Raw genomic sequence first — 18,751 nt, 5'->3', positions numbered from 1 at the left:
TTTGTATAGACATATATTTCAATCTGGTATTTTTTCTTTTTTGCTCAATAATATCCTTTAATGTTTCTTACATGTGGATGAGCCACCGTTGAATTCTTTCAGCTTTCCATGTCTGATGTCTTTGTTTCATATTCTCTTATTTTAAAAGATATTTCACTGGGTATAAAACTTTCTTTTGGCAAGTCTTAAATATTGTTTTAGAAAATTAAAGATGTCACTTCACTGTATTCTCACTTGAAGTGTTTCCAGTGAGAATTACTCTGCCATTTTACTATTTATTTTTCTCTACAGAAATAATGTCATTTCTAGATATTCTTAAAATTTTCACTTTTTTTCCTGATTTTGAAAACTGTGATTATGAAAAGATTTGGATGTAGTTTTCTTCGCTTCCCATGCTTGAGGTTTGTTGAGAGATCTGTGAGTGTAGGGTTTTCAGAAAATTTGAAAATTTTCACTCATTATAGTTGTAAAAATCCTCTTCCTCTTTTTCAAAGACTTTAATTACGTGTTTGTCCAATAGGTACAATGTCTTCTCTACTTTTTAAATATATGGGATAGAGTCGTGACTGATTTAATTTACTTTTCTGACGATTTTAGCATCTGCATCAGTTCTGTTTTGGTCTTGATTAGTTGATTATTATTATTATTTTACTTTTGTCTGTGTTTCCTGGTTCTTTACATGCCTGATAATCTCTGACTCGATATTAGATGTTATTGATTTTTCTTTGTTTTTGCTATTTTTGTATTTCTATAAATATTTTTTAATTTGGTTCTGAAGCACAGCTAAGCTACTTAGAATCAGATTCATTCCTTGTTTTTATGGCTTGTAAGGCAAATAAAAAGTAGCACTCAATCTATGGTTAATTATTCTCCATTGAAGCAAGACCTCCCTGAATTCTATACTCAATGTCCCATGAGTTTTACCAATTTTATTGGTAAGAAATGGCACTATTCCTGACCACATATGAATGCTAGGCATTCTTGCTTTTAATATTTTCAGCTGGTGCTTTTCTAGGCCTGGAATAATTTCCTCATGTACATGTACTACTATTTAGTATGCTGAAAGCTAAGGGGATCTATCTGTAGATCTCTGTATTTTCCCCCTCTGTGAAATCTTGAGCATCCAGCATTCCTTAAGCCAAATCTATGGCTAGATATCTTAAAACAAAACCTTTTCTTCCAGTTTTCAGTGTAGTTCTTAAAAGCATTTTAACTTTGCTAACTTCCTCAACACAACAAATCTTCACCCCTACCCCCAAGTTTCTCTTAAGTTTTCCTATATGCTTCAAAGTATCTGATATTCATGCCTATTAAGAAAGTCAACACTATCATATTGTATTGTTTGTATTTGTATTTGTTCACCTGCCTGTCTCCCTTGAAAGGAACAGAATTGATTTTTAAATTGTTATATCTTCATTACATAGTAGAAGTTAAGAATATTTGTTGTTGGATGAAAGATATAGAATTCTCAGTCATGCCTATAACTCAGAGATAGAGGTGCAGTCCCGAAATCTGGGAAGCTAGTGAAAGAAACAGGTATACCTGGAAGCTTCAGATAAGATTCCAGTGAGCTAGGTATCAGATGTTGTAAAAGAATTACCTTCCTCTCATAGGCTATTCAGGTTTTATATACTCATAATATCAAATATTAAATGAAAATAATATAGAGTATTTTACATTCAGTAGTAAGAGAGTTTTAAAAAAACCCTCTTCTCTTTACCAAAGTAGACATTTCTCTTTAACACAGTTGAGCTGCATTTTATGTGGGCTTTTAAATTGTGTAGGAAATTTTCCAAAAGGTCATTGTTATTGTTCATGAAATAAGACTGTTCTCCAAGAATGAGATATACTTGGAGGCTCAGAAGGTGTGAGTAGGAAGTGAAATAGAAGTGGGGATTTTATAACCCTCTCTCTGTCTTCTGACCGTAGCTGTCCTTTAAGGCTTCAACTCTCTGTCAGTTCCAGAGAACTGTTGATGGTTTTTTTGTTTTTGTTTTTTTTCCTGATAGTGTAAGAGCCATAATCTAATTTCTTGAAAGTTTCTACTTTTTAGAATGCTCTGAAGTTTTTGCCAAAACTTGAATTCATATTGACTCCACTGTTTTCCCCGTGGCTGCTTCTAGATCTGTGAAACTCTTGTTCTTTGCACTCAGAATATTCTTTTTGAAAGACTGGCCTGCCTCCTTCTTCAGATACTTAGCCTAGAAGCAGGATCTGGCCACTGCCTTCCACGGGCATGTTCTCTTTAGTGAAGCAAATGATCATTAAAGGCCAAGGCCCTTGCCCTCTGGGTGGGAAATAGTCTACTACAGTGTTATTGCCTCACTTGATAGCTCTGTGGTTTTTACCATTCCTGGGAAACATCTTTTATAGTTGATTTGGGAAATAAATTAAATGGATACGGATTTCAGGCAGTTTGAAATCACTTTGTATGGACTAACAGAGGCTGATCTTCACTTATGCTCCCAATTCAGTAAGCCCCAAACTTCATTCAAGATACTCATTGGTGGCTATTTCTCAATTTGTTCAATATCATTGGTTGTGCTTAGCAACAGATGCTGAAGTAGAAATCCAAACAGGTAATGAGTATAATCCAATCTGCATGTAAACCTGTTGTTTTTAGAGAAAAGATTAATACAAAAGGGGGTAGGTTAATTTAGGTCAAGCAAGGCCAACCATCTATCCTGAGTGTAAATCCCTTACCCATTTTTGTCCTCCCAGATACAATATAGAAATCTGCATTGGATAAATATTTCCACCAGGAAAAAAAAGTGAGTTGGGAATTGCCTTCAGAGCTTTGAACTAAATCTTTCACAGTAACAGACGCTTTTTATTAAAACAAGTTCATTTCGCCCCATGTACTTAACAACATCGATTTTCATGAATAAAAGTATCTTTACAAGTAAGAGGGCTGGGATGTCAGGTAGAAGAAAGTACGTCCCATAATCTCCTCTCCCTTCATACCTATTCACATAATGCACATTTTTCCCATTTATATTTTTCACAAGCACACGTATTTTTGCAGTTATATAGCCAGGGCGGACCCAGCAAGGACTGGGGTACAACTTTGTAGCACATTTCTGTAGTGATTGTGACAAGCTTTGATAAATAACCCAGCTGACAACTAAATTTATCTTGGAACAGAAAACAGTATCGAGGGAGAAGGTGCTTTTACTCCCCCTGTCCAGAAAGTCACCTGTGCACTCAGGACAAAATTTAATAGGGAGCATTGTGGAAGGAAAAGAATATATTACTTATTTATAGCATTCTTTCTGTTTTTCTTCTTTGTCCACAGAGACTGAAAGAATTAAAGCAACGGGAATTTGCTCGAAACGTTGCTTCCAAGTCATGGAAAGATGAGAAGAAACAAGAAAAAGCACTTAAACGACTTCATCAGCTGGCTGAGTTAAGGCAACAGACTGAATGGTAAGAATTAGAGGTATCTCAGATTGTTCAAAACTCTTTTCAACCTCTGAGGAAATTTCAATGATAAATTTACTTGTTTTACTCTAACAGCACAAACAAATTATAATTAATCAGCAGATATGTCTGAGGGCAAATGTCCCTAACAGTTAAAGGTTTATAAATTAATTATGTTGGCATCTGATTTTTTTTCTGTTCATAATATCATTAATTTAATGTGCTCTTTAGTTAAATGATCCAAGAATGATTGTAACATACTAGCATGTATTGTATTCAGTTGATTCAAATGGACCTATATAGCATTTAAGTAATTAAATTTTGTATAACAATTTTAAAAACCATAAATAATAATGCATCTTTTTTGGGAGGAAGTAAATCTTTTGTACATTCCCTGTATATACCTGAATCTAGAATAAATGACACTCTTATTATCTGGACAAATGATATATATTTAAATTTACCATTTATATTGATAATTATAGCAAGGATAGAGTAACATATTCTCACAGTCGAAAAATAAAAGTTTCACATAGTTCAGACTGCTGAATATTTCAAAGTTATGAGCTTGGTACCTGAAATTCAATTAAATTTGCAAATTTTGACTTGCATTCATATGAATCATAACATAGAACACCAATGTAGCTAATTAATGTCGTTGCCAGCAACCCAGTGAATTGTGAAATTTATAGCTTTGTGCCAGAATTTAAACCTCTGTTTTTAAGTGAAAATTAGTATACATGTTAAGTGAAATAAGCCAAATAAAGAAAAATACCATATGATTTCACTTATATGGAATCTAAAGAACAAAATAAACAAAAAAAATAGAAATAGACTGAAAGATACAGAAAACAGACTGACAGCTGTCGGAGGAAAGGGAGGTTTAGGGGATTGGGTGAAAAAGGTGAAGAGATTAAGCAAAACAAACAAACAAAACCCTCAGGGACAGAGACAATAGAATGGTGCTTACCAGCAGGAAAAGGAGGTGGGGAGGAGATGGGAGAAGGTAAAGAAGAGTATAAATGGTGATTGAAGGAGACTTGACTTTGGGTGGTAAACGCAAAATACAGCACATAGATGATGTTTTATAGAACTGTACACTTTAAAGCTATATAATTTTATTAACCATTGTCATCCCAATAAATTCAATTTAAAAAGCGATGTACAATTAACATGAGAGTGAAGGACTCAATTATAGTACCATAATATTAGACCGTCAGATCTGATTATAAAAAATATTTATTTTCAGGATTAATCTTGCATATATACATGTATTTGTACATCAGTTATCTTAGGATAATTTAAGTTTTGAGAATACACAAAATATAATTATGTTAAAAGTGAAAAATGTGGTATGAAGGAAAAGTAAAGGTTGGAAAACCACATACCAAGTAGTGAGGTTAATACAAAGATGCATAGAGGTCACAGAGATAGGACACACATTTGGTACTGACCTTTTTTTTCTTTAAAACGCACTGAGGATCTTAAATATGTTATTCAAAGCATTTTAAATGAGATATTAGATAGTCCTTGTCAAAAGAGAGCTTAGAAAAAACATCTAATTGTTATAATGGTAGCTTCCAAGAGAAAAATCTAGGTTAGATATTAATTCCTGGGTGATTAATTATGAAATGCCATAAGTCAGATTATTTAAAAAAAAAAAAGAACAAGGCTCACTATGAAGAGACACCATTTAGACAGGTCCTTTAAGGGCACACAACAAAAAATCTAAGTAGCCTTAATAAACATGATTTAGATTATTTCTTTATTATGACAGTAGTCATACTTCTACATTTTGACACATTCATTCCATACTTTCTTTTGGGATAAATAGAGAAGGGATCAGAGGAGCCTTGATAATGATGAAGACAAAGGTGATGGTGCTTTTGTTTAAAAGTTCTAAGTTTGCAGAGCTCCTCATTGTCTTCCAAATTAAACCAAATTGATAGATTCACCCTATTGGGGTTAGCTGTCCCTCCGGAAACCTTATTAATCAAACAAATAGAAATCTAAGCACGTCCCGACAGAGCAGGCAGGCTTTCTAGATCCCCACCTGGTCACATTGTTAGGAAAACAATAGGTGTTCAGCTTTCCAGCTACAGAACTTGAGACTAGGAAAACTAATTAATTAATTTTTTTACTACTAACCATCTGCCTTCCAGACAATTTTTCTCTCCACTTAAGCTGCCTCATGGCCTAAGGGAATTCATGTAATAGAATTATTAAATATTTTATTTTGGCAGTAGAATTGGCAAATGAAAGTAAGAAATAAAATGAAAATAATTCAACTGTATTGCTCCTTTCCTGGACAACTTTCTTTGTCCTTTATTCTCATAACGAGAGCTCCTGAGTAGGATGATACAGATAACATGGGGATTCTTTCATGACCCTATGGAAAAGGGAGGTGAGTTTGATAGTAGTAAGAATATTTTAATCAGACTAATTTTTAAAATGATGGTTGAAACTCTTAATGGATCTTATAAGAGGCAGTCAAATTTGGCCATCTCTTGGGTAGTTCAAACCAACTTGGTTTCTCAGCAAGACCAGTTACTGTATGCAGGGAGATTCAAACTGTTTGTAAATGTCTATATGTATAAGTCTAAGTATAGTACACCTAGATATAGACATTTTTGCAAATTTTAAAAAGAGTAGGGCCACTGATTCTAAGAATATGAAGGTTTTTATATAAGAGCTAAATGCTGTGGGACACTGGGAAATTATATGATATAAAGAAATCATCTTGTTTTGATATGTTTTGTTTTCTGTTTGGAAGGTATACTTTTTGTACAAGAGAGAATGAAATCATGCATGTGTTGAGTTGTCATGAATTAAAATTTTTGGAGAACTATTGGAATGGACAATCCATTAATAAGAATTAAAGGGCTACCTCTATAGTCATTTTACTATAAATAAAAATAATAAGGTGAAAAACACAGACAGAAACTGAAAGAAGTTCTAAAGGAGGGAGTGAAATCATAAATAAGGATAGAAGAATAAAAATTAAGCCTTCAATTATATTATAAGGCATAAATGTTTATTAATATTATTTAAAACATCACAAAGGTAAAAAAACCAGAATATTCCAAAATAACAAAAATAAGAAATAACAAAAATAAGTTAGATTAACGATAAGGAAATCCAAGTTCATAAAACAATGAGGTCAAAAGTTTAAGCACAAAAATAAGAGGTACAAAAAATTAATGATAATAAAATGTTAAAACTTGTGAGAAAATATAATGATGAATGTACTTTGGTTTGTATAGTGAGCACAAAATTGAGGACAAGAAAAGCAAAATATAATACAAAAACAATAAGAGCAAAGAGCTTTAAAATGTTCAAAAGTATATAAAAGGATGAAGCTTGCACATTAGAGAGATAAATGGCAAAATAAAACAGCAATACAGAAAAGAACATTTAGACTAACATAAGTCAAAGCAAGAAAAGGCACAAAAGAGTACCAGCATAATAAGTAAAAATATTATTAAGGAAAAAATATAGTGAGAGACTATAAAAACAGTGAAGCATCTGCATCATAATGGAAGCAGGAGAAGTAAAAAAATCATATTTATACACCGAGCTTTTAGAATAATTCCTGCTAAGCTTAGTGCAGATAATATCAGATTGAATGAAGTTCCTGGCGAAGGTAACTTAATACAGAAATATAGCTTCTACTTAATCCAAAGAGCAGCTACAAATATGGAAAAGAAGGTCTTTGGCACTGAGGCAAAATTCAGTGCTGCAGCTGTTTCTGCACCTCATCCTTCCACTCCCAGGCTTCAGGTACTTTAAAAGACCAATAATTAAGTAAACCTCTCTGCATCCTATTTTCCTTTATGTTCAAAAGTAATATTCAATAACCCATGCATCTTAGAATGTTCTTCCTCATTCCTCATGATAAATAGGTGTAAATACCCTCTCTAAAGAACATTTTTTAAGAGTCAAATCAAGAGTCAAAATGTAATGTATAAGAGGAAAGTTTTCATTATGAAACAGTAACCATAGGAAAATAATATAGTTTTATAAAATTTTTAAATTTAGATTCGATAAGATTCAAGGTATAATTTTAAACCTATAGCCGGTAATTTATGAAAAGGGTCAATATGAAATTATTAAAGACTGAATGGTGGCTGAAATTACTGTTTATAAATTAAAATTTATATAGACATAGTAAACAACAGATTGGACATAATAAGTTTTTGAATCAGTAAAATAGAAATTAAAAACAGTAATCTTTTTTTCTGAACTAAAGAAAAAGACTAAAGACACTGGAGTACCAAAATAAATAATAAGACCTAAAATGTATATTCAGGAGAGCCAATAAATTTAACACATAAATTCTAGCACAAGAAAACAGGGCAGGCAAGACCCAACAATCAGAGAAAAAGGAGAAGAAATATCTGGGCTGAATAAAGTGGAATCAAAAGTGCTCGAAAGTACTAGCAAAAATTAGCCAAAAGAAATCAATCTGTAACTCTGGTCTGGGAAAACGTTATCAATATGATTTATTATATGTAATAAGTATAACAAAATGTAGTCTCTATAATAATATAATAAAATATATTAATAAAAATGAAAAATTATAAAATCATACAAATGCCTAAGCATATTCATTTCAGAAATGAATAAAAAGAGGTCGATTAAATATGTCTCTGCAACATTACATATGTAAAGAAAATGAAGCAAAGTACATGAAATTTGGTGGACCAATGAACTGTGACTCTATGCTTATTGGCCCAATAGTTATAAGTGAAGGCAGGAAGAATTTCTGAGACCAAGGGCTCAGAAAGCATTCTTCTCCATTAGAATTTAACTACACGTGGAAAAGTTGCCAGTTGTAGCATTGTATATTTTAGCACAATGACTGAATAAAAATGAAATAAAATTCTAAAACAGAGAAAAGACACATACATATTGAAACAGGCTGAAGAAAAAAGAAAAGGAAGAGAAAGAAGAAAGGAAGCTCAAAACAGAAACAGTCAGATGTGATTTGCATTGCCTCCCCCCGACCAGCCCCCCGCCCAAGGCCATGTTTTGTAGTAGAGGTTTAATACGTAGAACCTCAAAGAGATCATTTTAATCTAAAAAGTTTCATCTTTTATGTGTATACTTGTTTCCCATTTTCTGGTTGAATTATTAATTAAGCTCAATAAAATTAATAATCTTTTCAAAGCTACTAAAAGATTACGTATATATACATACATACACACAAAAGATAGAAAAAATATTTTGGTGATTAATAAACAAAATAAAAGGTTTCAAGATCATTGAAGATATTGAAATGACTTATAAATGTGTTACTTTATTATACATTTACTATAATTAGTCAAAATATTGAGAAGTCATAAAGAGAGAACTAACCACTTGAATTTAAAAGGAAGTAAACATGAAATAATTTTAAAACTGAGGATACAAAAATTATAAGATTCTAGAATTTATACAAAATAAACAAATTAAATATATATTTTTATACTTTGGAAATGACTTAACTCCATTTAATTTCTTATTTAATCTAAAAGCACTGATTGAAAAACTCTGTGAAAGAATTTTAAATCTATAATCCAAAAATCGTTATGTTCTGGAAGACATATATTGTGACATAAATGCAATGCTTTATTTTTCTTTGGCAGATCTAGAATAGGATATCCACCTGCTACTGCTTTTGGCTAATTTCAAAAGAATACACTTAAATGATGCAATTTAGAAATAGCCACTCTGAAACATAGATATAGTGAGTTATAAGTGCAATGAAATGGTCACATGACAGTAGGAGAGTTCATAAGCAGGAGGATGACCCACCATAGAAACACTCCGAAATGTTCACATATGGATAAGATCTAATGTCTTAACCATTTTAATATTTATTTTATTTACAGTGTTTCTGGAAATGGACCAGCATACAAAGCCCCCAGGGTAGCCATTGAAGAGCAACTCCAGCAAGGAATTTTCCCAGTTAAGAATGGCAGAAAAGCATCCTGTGTGAAGAGTGCTCTTCTCCTTAAAGGCAAGAACCTCCCCAGGAGCATTTCCGATACACAGCGGTCTACCATGCCAAATCGACACCAGTTACAAACAGACAGACTTTATTTGTTTGGGAAGCGGGTGCCACAAACATCTTCAGATCTCGGTAATGCAAATCACCGGACAGGAGTATCGTTTTCTTTTTCCAAAAAAGTACATGTAAAATTAGAATCTTCAGCATCAGTTTTTAGTGAGAATACAGAAGAAACTCATGACTGTAACAAGTTGCCCATCTATAAAACAAAACGAACAGTGGAGAAATGCAAGTGCCGCAGGTTTGCAAATGAGGGTACACGCCTCACTAAGGAAGAAGATATAAGTATCTCATCAAGCCGTCTGGAGAGTGTTTTACACAATAGCGTCTCCATAAGCTCTCAAATTTGGGGAAACAAAAACGAATCTCTTGAAACCTTACAAGATTCAATTGGCATTCATACTTCTTTCTCAAACTCTAACATTCACCTTTCAGATGTGGATTTTACTCCTTCCAGTAGAGAAAAAGAAAGTAGAAATACATTGAAGAACATTTCAGAAAACTGCATGAATCACACATGCCCAGCATATGCTTCCTCTGGCCCACCAAACGTTTACCAGCACAGTGATGCCAGGATATTTGAATGTCTGGATGTGTTTCCATCATTAGAGCCAAGTGAGCAAAACGATCCAGTGCATCAGAATTCCAACTCCAGAAAGGAGAAGAGAGAAAAATCCTTAGATGAAACAGAAAGAGTTAGCAAAAATGTGCAAAGGCTCATAAGAGAAGCATGTTCACGTGATGTGAAGTCCAAACCATTGCCTTATCTGCATGTGCAAAGCAAGGATGGCCACACCACTCTCCAATGGCCCACAGAGCTTCTGCTCTTTACCAAAACGGAGCCTTGTATCTCTTACGGCTGCAACCCATTATATTTTGATTTTAAGATTTCTCGGAATGCAAAGCATGGCCATGATCCAGAGGATTTAAAAACCAAATTGATTAAGGAGCCCTTAGAAATGAAGACTAAAATAGAGAGCCAAGTCTCAGGTTTAATCAAAGACCCACAAAATTGGATCCAAGAAGATAATCAATCTCTGAAACCAAAGATGATAGCTAATCCAGATTGGGAAAATTTCCAGAGAAAACATAATTTGGGATACAATAATTCTGAGCCAACCATGAGTCAACACAGTTTTAGCGCAAGTGATTTAGAAATGAAAAATCCTGAAGTGCCTGCTTACCTTGATATCTCTGTAAAGAACTGTGTAGGAAACAACAGTGACAGCAAACTCACGGGACCCGTAAGGGCCCACTGGCGAAGCTGCCGAAGGGTAGTTCTAAATGATGTAAATAAGAGCCTGTCTTTTACTCCTTACATCCCCAGTACTAAAAAGCATAAACTGATTCCCTGTGATCCTCATTCGGATTTTGAAGATGGAAGTCAATTCACCTGGAATTCCAGTCCTTACACAGTAAGGGGTCAGAGTGACCGTGGACAGGACTTCAGTGTGATTTTGAACAGTAGCCACATCAGTATGACCAACAGGGTGTCTGGGTGTAGAAACCAAAGTTATAAGAAAAGTCCCCCAAAGTTGTCTCTAGATACATGTTCCAGCCCTTTACACACATCCCCTGACAGAACACCGAGTACTTGTTCAAGTAAGAGGTCCCATGGTAATGGCAGGGGTAATTTGCTGTACTTCTGCAAAAGAGAACACAACTCAGCTAAAATGCACGAAGGGAAACGCCGAAAGCACAGCTGCCTCTGCCTGTCTGGTGAGGTAGCGAAGAGTGACTGTCTGCAGTCGGAAACACAGAGAGAGAGGAACTGCAAATTGTGGGAATCGTTTAAAAATAAAAAATACTCAAAACATAGACATGGTCACTGCAGAGAAAGATATAAACTGGGCAAAAATCAACCACAGTCTCCAGGGCCAAAATCCAGAAGAGTCACCCAGTGTGATACTAGCTCACAGGTTTTCTGCGGTAGGAATAGTGGAAAACCAGCTGCTTGCCAGGGACCTCTGCACAGCCAATTGGGCTCTTACTCAAGAGAGAGGATTTATTATGTAAATAAAAGTGGAAGAAGTCAACGGTCTTTGCACAGTCCTCAGGTTTGTGATCTGGGAAATAGAAAACCCACTCAGTGTCACTCCGGAGATATCAGCTGCTTTCTAAGGAACTGTCCCAACCACCCTTCAGAAACCACAGAGTTAAACCTCACAGAGGGAGGGAAGACCTCCGTGACAGCCCAATGCCTTTTAGAAAGAGTTCAAGCCAAGAAGTGTCAGGAACAACCAACTAATTTTGAGGTCTCTTCAAACAGTTGTAAAAATGAATCAGAAGTGTATTCACAAATCCAATGCACAATTCAATTTACACCACCAGGCTGCAACAGACCAGCATTGCCCTTGTCTGAAAAAATACAAAGCCCAGGTAAAAGAAATAATGACAGAGGCAGTGCAATTCGAAGAACTACTGAGAAAGACAAAGTCAATAGTTCACAGACAAATAATTTTACTGTTTTAGTAGACACTGATTGTGATAACCATCTTTCTAAAGGTATAATTCACATAGTAGCAGAGTCTCAGCCACCCAACATGAAAAAGAACCCAACAACAAAAGAACAAGCAAAACCTTTAACAAGTGAAGTCCAACCTTTCATTCAAAGCTGTGACCCAGTGCCAAATGATTTCCCTGGTGCTTTTTCGTCTAATAGATACACTGGTGTTACTGATTCAACAGAGACCGAAGAGGACCAAGTACACCCAAACTTGCTGGACGGAAGCATGCATACGAATCATGCAGAGGCCAATATAGACTCTTACTATGACAGAACTATGCAGAAGCATGACAAAGTAGTGGATGAATTAGAATTGTGTCATAAATCTTTCTCTCCTCCTTTAATTCAACAGCCAGTAACGTTTTCTCCTGATGAAATAGATAAATATAAGCTCCTTCAGCTGCAAGCCCAGCAGCACATGCAGAAACAGCTCCTATCAAAGCACCTCCGAGTGCTGCCTGCTGCAGGGCCGGCGGCCTTCTCCGCGGGGTCAGCGGTGCCCGCAGTCCCGGTTCACCAGCACGCTTCTTTCACCACCATCCACCACACGTTCCTGCAGCATTTTGCTGTTTCCGCTTCCTTAAACTCCCAGAGTAATCACCTCCCTATAGCTCACCTGCATCCTCTTTCACAGCCACATTTCACTCCATTCGCATTTTCACCGCTGACTCCAGCCATCATCCCCGCACACCCGGCTTTCATGGCGGGTGGTCCCCTGCACTTAGTCACTGCTGCCCCTTTCCACCCATCTCACATAGCGCTTCAGCCCCTGCCCCCTGCAGCGTTCATCCCCACGTTGTTTGGCCCTCCCTTAAACCCGGCCCCAGCTTCTCTCATCCACCTGAATCCTTTAATTCAACCAGTGTTTCAAGGTCAAGATCTTTGCCATCATTCTTGCTCCAGTCAGATGCAACAGCTACATGGAGTGAAAGAGGCCTTAAATGTGTCAGCGCCCTCGAAGTAATAAGTGTTAAAGCCTCCCTTGGGGATAAATAAAACAAATTGTCACTACCTACCAAATGATATAAGTGTTCTATCTGATTATTATCAGATTTAAATATTGGTGCCAGTTCAAAATGTGACCAATATATAAATACGAACGGAATTACCAGTATTGAAATAGGAGAATTTTAGGAATTTCTTGTAACTTGAAAAAATAATAAGACAAATTTAAAACTATTTTAGGGAAAGGGAGAGGGGAAAATGTTAAAAATCCCTTTTAGATGAATTCTCACATAGTATTATAAAATGATAACAGAAAACATTCAAGCAGATCATTAATATTAATCAAATGGGATCTAATACTGTATGTTCTAGGTGTTTGTTGAATGAGTGAATGAATGAATGCACATTTGGTTTTATTCACCAGATAACAATAAAAATCAGTAAAATGAATAATTAATAAAAATAACTTTTTACGGTTAACTATTAACTAAGCTTTCTGTCCATATAATTTGTTTCAGTCAATATTTTCATGGAAAATAAGAGTTAGCAAGAAATTTTCTGATTGAGGGAAAAAACTACTCTTCAATGAAAAGCAATCTTTCCACAGATTGTACCTGTAGTATTGAGTTTCTGTGAAAAATTGGGTTGTCTTTATTTCACACATATCTACGTGAAGAGAATTTTGTAATTGTAACCATCACTGACATATAAAATTAAGAATATTTAATTTTTATATAAGAAAACAAAAACTATCACTAGTATTTGATAACGCAAAATAAAATATACTCAGAATAACATTTTGAATATATTGGTCAGTCTTTCAAATATTAAAAGGACTAAATAATATGTTTTCTTTATTCTTCTCAGAAATCTTATTGTGTTCAGCCACTATATAAGGGGAGAGGTAAAGATTTGGAAATGTCAGAATTTTTACGTGATATTTACTGGGAAAATGTTAAAAACTATTTGGTTTGTTTTATTTAATTACACTAGATACTTATAAAATACAGTGAATGATGATGAATAAAATCACCATTCATGTAATTTTAAATATTTATTCAAAATGTCTCCTGGCCCACAGAAATTGTATTTTTTACATTTATCTTTCTGAATGGCCCTCGAGTTTGGTTTATTACATTATATTCTTAAAATGAAAGTAAAACTTGTATGATTTTACATTCCTCATAAGCATGGGTTTCAGAGAAAACTAAGCTGAACAGAAATGGAGGTGGTTAGTTATCCACCACTGTGTATTATGATGCAAATTCTTCTACCACTGACTGTAACGGGCACTTTATTCAACCTTGGCTCCACAGGGAAGAGAGCTGAACTCACTGAAGATCTACTATGTGTCAAGGGAGCCAGGCTAAGCACTTCACCCACATTATCTCATTTACTCTTCATTGTTGCATTTTTTCAAAATAGACATTTTGTTTTATCTATTTTTAAAACTTATTTTGAATTAACATTGGCATACAGTATTGTATTAGTTTCAACATAAGTATACAACAAAGTGATTAATATTTGTGTACCTTATGAAGTGCTCACCCCACTAAACCTAGTATCCATCTGACACCATACATAATTATTACAATATTATTGACTATATTCCCTATGCTGTACTTTTCATCCTGTGACTGTTTTTATGACTTACAATTTGTACCTCTTAATTTCTTTTCCTTTTTCCCCCCAGCCTCCTCACATCTGGCAACCATCAACTTGTTTGTATCTATGTTCCTGTTTCCTGTTTTGTTTGTTCATTTATTCTTTTTTTTAGATTGCACATATAAGTGAAATCATATGGTTTTTGTCTTTCTCTGTTTGTCTTATTTCACTTAGCATAATGCCCTCTAGGCCCACCCATGTTCTCTGAAATGGTAAGATTCCTTTATTTTTATGGTTGAGTAATATTTCATTGTATATATGTACCACCTCTTCTTTATCCATTTGTTTATTGGTGGATACTTAAGTTGCCTCTATATGTTGGCTATTGTAAATAATGCTACAATAAACATAGCAGTGCATATATCCTTTTAAATTAGTGTTTTGGGTTTCTTTAAATAATTACCTTGAAGTGGAGTTTTTGGTGATAGTTCTATGTTTTATTTTTTGAGGAACCTCCCTGCTGTTTTCCATAATGGCTGCTCCAATTTACAATCCTGCCAACAGTGCACAAAGATTTTTCTATTCTTCACAAACTCAACAACACTTGTTGGTTGTTGATTTATTGATGATACCCATTCTGACAGGTGTGAGATAATACTGCATTGTGGTTTTGATTTGCACTTCCCTGATGATTAGTGATGTTGAGCATCTTTTCATAAGTCTATTGGCCATCTGTATGTTCTCTTTGGAGAAATTTCTCCTTAGGTCCTCTGCCTATTTTTAAATTAGGTTTTTTGTTATTTTGGTATTAAGTTATATGAATTCCTTATATATTTAGGATATTAATCCCTTTTCAGATGAATCATTGATAAATATCTTCTTCTATTCAGTAGGCTATCTTTTTGATTTCTTGATGGTTTTCTTTGCTGTGCAAAACTTTTTTGAAAATGCTGGAGATATAAACAAGTTTGATGTCACCCCACTTGTTTTTTTTCTTTTGTTTCCTTTGCCTGAAGAGATTCATCCAAAAAAATATTGCTAAGAGCAATGTCAAAGAGTTTACTGCCAAATTTTTCTTCTAGGAGTTTTACGGTTTAGAATCCTACATTTAGTTCTTTAATGCATTTTGAGTTTATTCTTGTGTATGGTATAAGAAAGTGGTCTAGTTTCACTGAAAAGACTGTCTTTACTCCATTGCGTATCTTTGCCTTCTTTGTCATACATTAGTTGACCATGTAAACATAGGTTTATTTCTGGGATTTCTATTCTGTTCCGTTAATCTGTATGCCAGTTTTATTACCATGCTCTTTTGAGTAACATGGCCTTGTAGTAGTGTTTGGTATCAGGTAGTGTTGTACCTTTAACTTTGTACTCTCTCAAAATTGCTTTGGCTTTCACAACTATTTTTTGAGGTCAGTGTCATCATTCCTCTGTACAGATGAGGGAAATGAAATTGAAAGGATAATTTAATTTCTTAATATTTAGAAAATAGTAAAAGAAAGCATTTCTGGGGCTGGTGAGAAAAAGATGGAGAGAGAGAGAGAAAAAATTTGAAGCTTTGACATAAAAGTGTGTAGCTATCTAGAAATTAACCAGAAACATATGGGATGGGAATTTTCACTTGGATATGGCAGGAGAAAATCTAACTTATTTAAAGAAAATAGAAAAATGGAGGAAAGGCATCAAATATCAAGAACTCTAATATTTCATTGACCTCCAAAAGAGTTATTATAAATGGATATCAGTAAATATTGAGTAAAGCCAAAGGAAATAAAATAAGTAAAATATTTCTTATAAAAATAATTGACAAATGTTCCAGCACATAAAAAAGTAATGTGGATGACTACTTCTTAAACAGATTACAAAGTAGACATAGATCCAAAACAGAGTAATTATAGAGAACTCACCAGAAATCATATAGATTTTTAGAATTGTCTTTGTGATAATGTAATCTCTCAGAAGGTTAGACCAGAGAACATATACTAGGCATTTGATTTTGACTAACAAAGATAGATCGATATGAATTGATGGCATGCAAATGACTATCTTGTATTATCAGTGATGAAAATGTTCACTAGATAAGTATCTTGAACTATGGGAAAGCAGACTTCACCATTTAAATAAAAGATAACTTGTATTCCACGGTGGGAAACTGTAAAAGTTACGGCATCACAAGAAGACAACTGTAGTTATAAAAGATTCCAGTGAAGTGGGAAAATGTAGTCCTCTAAACAATCCAATATAAACTGGAAAGTGAAAATATTCAGAGTAACTGTTGAAGTGCCATATATCCATAAATAGTAACATAACAGACATACACCTAAATGAACAGAGTTTAGGTTAAAATGCTTTTTTAATATCCCACTTCTTGGGAAAATCAAATTAAGTTGACTTTTTTTTTCTGATTATTGCTTTCTGCTAGGGGCAAATAATCTAATGAATAAAGTAGTGTTACCTAAATCTGATTTTATTTTATTTTTCCTATTAAGGAAATTTTTTCAAAGAGAAAATCATAAAAACAATACATATAAGAAATTGGGAATATATAGAGAAAATTATTCTCTGGCCACTACAAATGAATTTAAATCTTCACATTTAGAAGAATTTTACAAAAGCTGGCTTCATGACACCAATTGTCCTTGAGAAAACATGCAGTATGGAATAAGAAAAGAAAAAAACCCTTTACTTTTATAAAGGATGGAATATTGAATATAAATATTATCAATTTATAGATAGAATTTTAAGCAGAATGTTTAATGAAAAGGAAGAGACAATCACTGGTAATTATAATAGGTATACCAAAAACAAATAGTACAAAAAATTATTTTATTTCTTATTTATCTATTTTATTTCTAATTCATTCAACGTATAATTATTAAGAGCCATGAGCTAGGTAATAATCTAAATGCTGAAGATATAATATGATCAAAACAAACAAAAAATACTGCCATACTCTAGTTTAATTCTAGTTGAGTAATGAAGAAAACAGAAACAGAACTGACAAAACCAGAGGGGAAGAGCTAAGGGAGGGAAGGAGGGAGGAGGCAAGGGAAAATGGTGGGGGGTTGGCAGAGACAAATGTATTTGAAAAAATAAATTAAAAAAAATAAAAAAATCCAATTTTCTTCTTTTAAAAAAAAGAAATATATAATATGTCAGATGATAAATGCTGTTGAGGGAAATAAGTAGGAAAGGGAAATAAAGGGGATGAAATGGAAGCAGAGGGTAAAGTACAATTATAAATCAGCGAGTCAGGGGAAGTTTCCCTGTGAAAGCAAGTGACTGATCATTCTAGGTCAAGGCAAGATAAGATTTCAACAAACTGGCTGTGCTCTGTGCTCAAGAAAGAGCAGAGGACACTGTGGCTTGGAAACAAGGTTTCAGGGGATGAATTGCAGGAGATAAGAGAAGTAATTTTGGAGCAAAATCGTTTAGGATCTTGTCAACCGTTCTAATGCCTGGCTTTTATTGTGAGATGAGAAGCTATTGGATAATTTCAGCAGAGGATCAACATGATTCATCTTGGTTTTATTAGGATCACTCAGCTATTTCCTCATGAATAATCTCTATGGGACTAAAGGTAGGGAGAAGGAGGCCAGTTAGGATGAAATATTTCAGAGAAGAGTATTTGCCCAGGGATAATCTTGTTGAAAAGTGGTGAAACTAGATTTATTCTTAAGGTGGGGTTGAAAAAGTGTGTTTTATCTTGGGTGTACAGTATAAAACAGAGAGGAATCTGAGAAGACAATAGTTTTTTCACAAGCAGCTAGAAGGATAGATTTTCTGTTAACTGCAATGAGGAACATGTAGGAGGGGCAGGAGACGAGAGGAGGATCAGTTTAGAAATTCTGTTTGAGGTGCCTATTAAATATCAGAGTGGAGACACTGAGTTGGTAGTTGGAAATAAAGAGTCTGAAGTGTGAGTAGAGGTATGAAGAAAACACACATTTGGGAATCACCAGTGTATAGGAGTGTTTGATGCCATTGGCCTGAAACACACCAACAGAGGCAGGTAGGGTAAAGGAGAGGTTCAGAGACTGAGCCCTCTATCTAACTTTAAGATTGGAAGTAAGAGAAGGAACCAAGGAATGAGACCATGATAAACTTTCAAGTTCTAAAGAAAAAAGTTCAGAACAATGTGCTTCCTAAAGGGCAAGTAAAGAAAGTGATTCAAAGAAGTGAGGGTGATCAACCCTGTTGTATGTTACTGAGTCAAGTAAGAA

General features: G+C 34.4%; 1 protein-coding gene across 1 annotated transcript in view; it reads left to right on the top strand.

Moving 5' to 3' along the window:
* The window catches only part of ZNF804B (zinc finger protein 804B), a 492,414-nt gene extending 479,472 nt beyond the window's left edge, over nt 1-12,942 (top strand). The window contains exons 3-4 of the mRNA XM_054564193.1: nt 3,296-3,426; nt 9,294-12,942. Of these exons, the coding sequence (XP_054420168.1) occupies nt 3,296-3,426; nt 9,294-12,942 (3,780 nt within the window). The remainder of the gene's footprint in view (nt 1-3,295; nt 3,427-9,293) is intronic.
* Nucleotides 12,943-18,751: the final 5,809 nt, after the last annotated feature.

This window comes from Pteronotus mesoamericanus, unplaced genomic scaffold (genome assembly GCF_021234165.1).
Source record: "Pteronotus mesoamericanus isolate MK-2021 breed Mesoamerican mustached bat unplaced genomic scaffold, CSHL_Meso_final scaffold_85, whole genome shotgun sequence".
Taxonomy (NCBI): Eukaryota; Metazoa; Chordata; class Mammalia; order Chiroptera; family Mormoopidae; genus Pteronotus; species Pteronotus mesoamericanus.
Note: the sequence above shows the minus strand (reverse complement) of the source record. Positions and strands in the feature narration are given on the sequence as shown.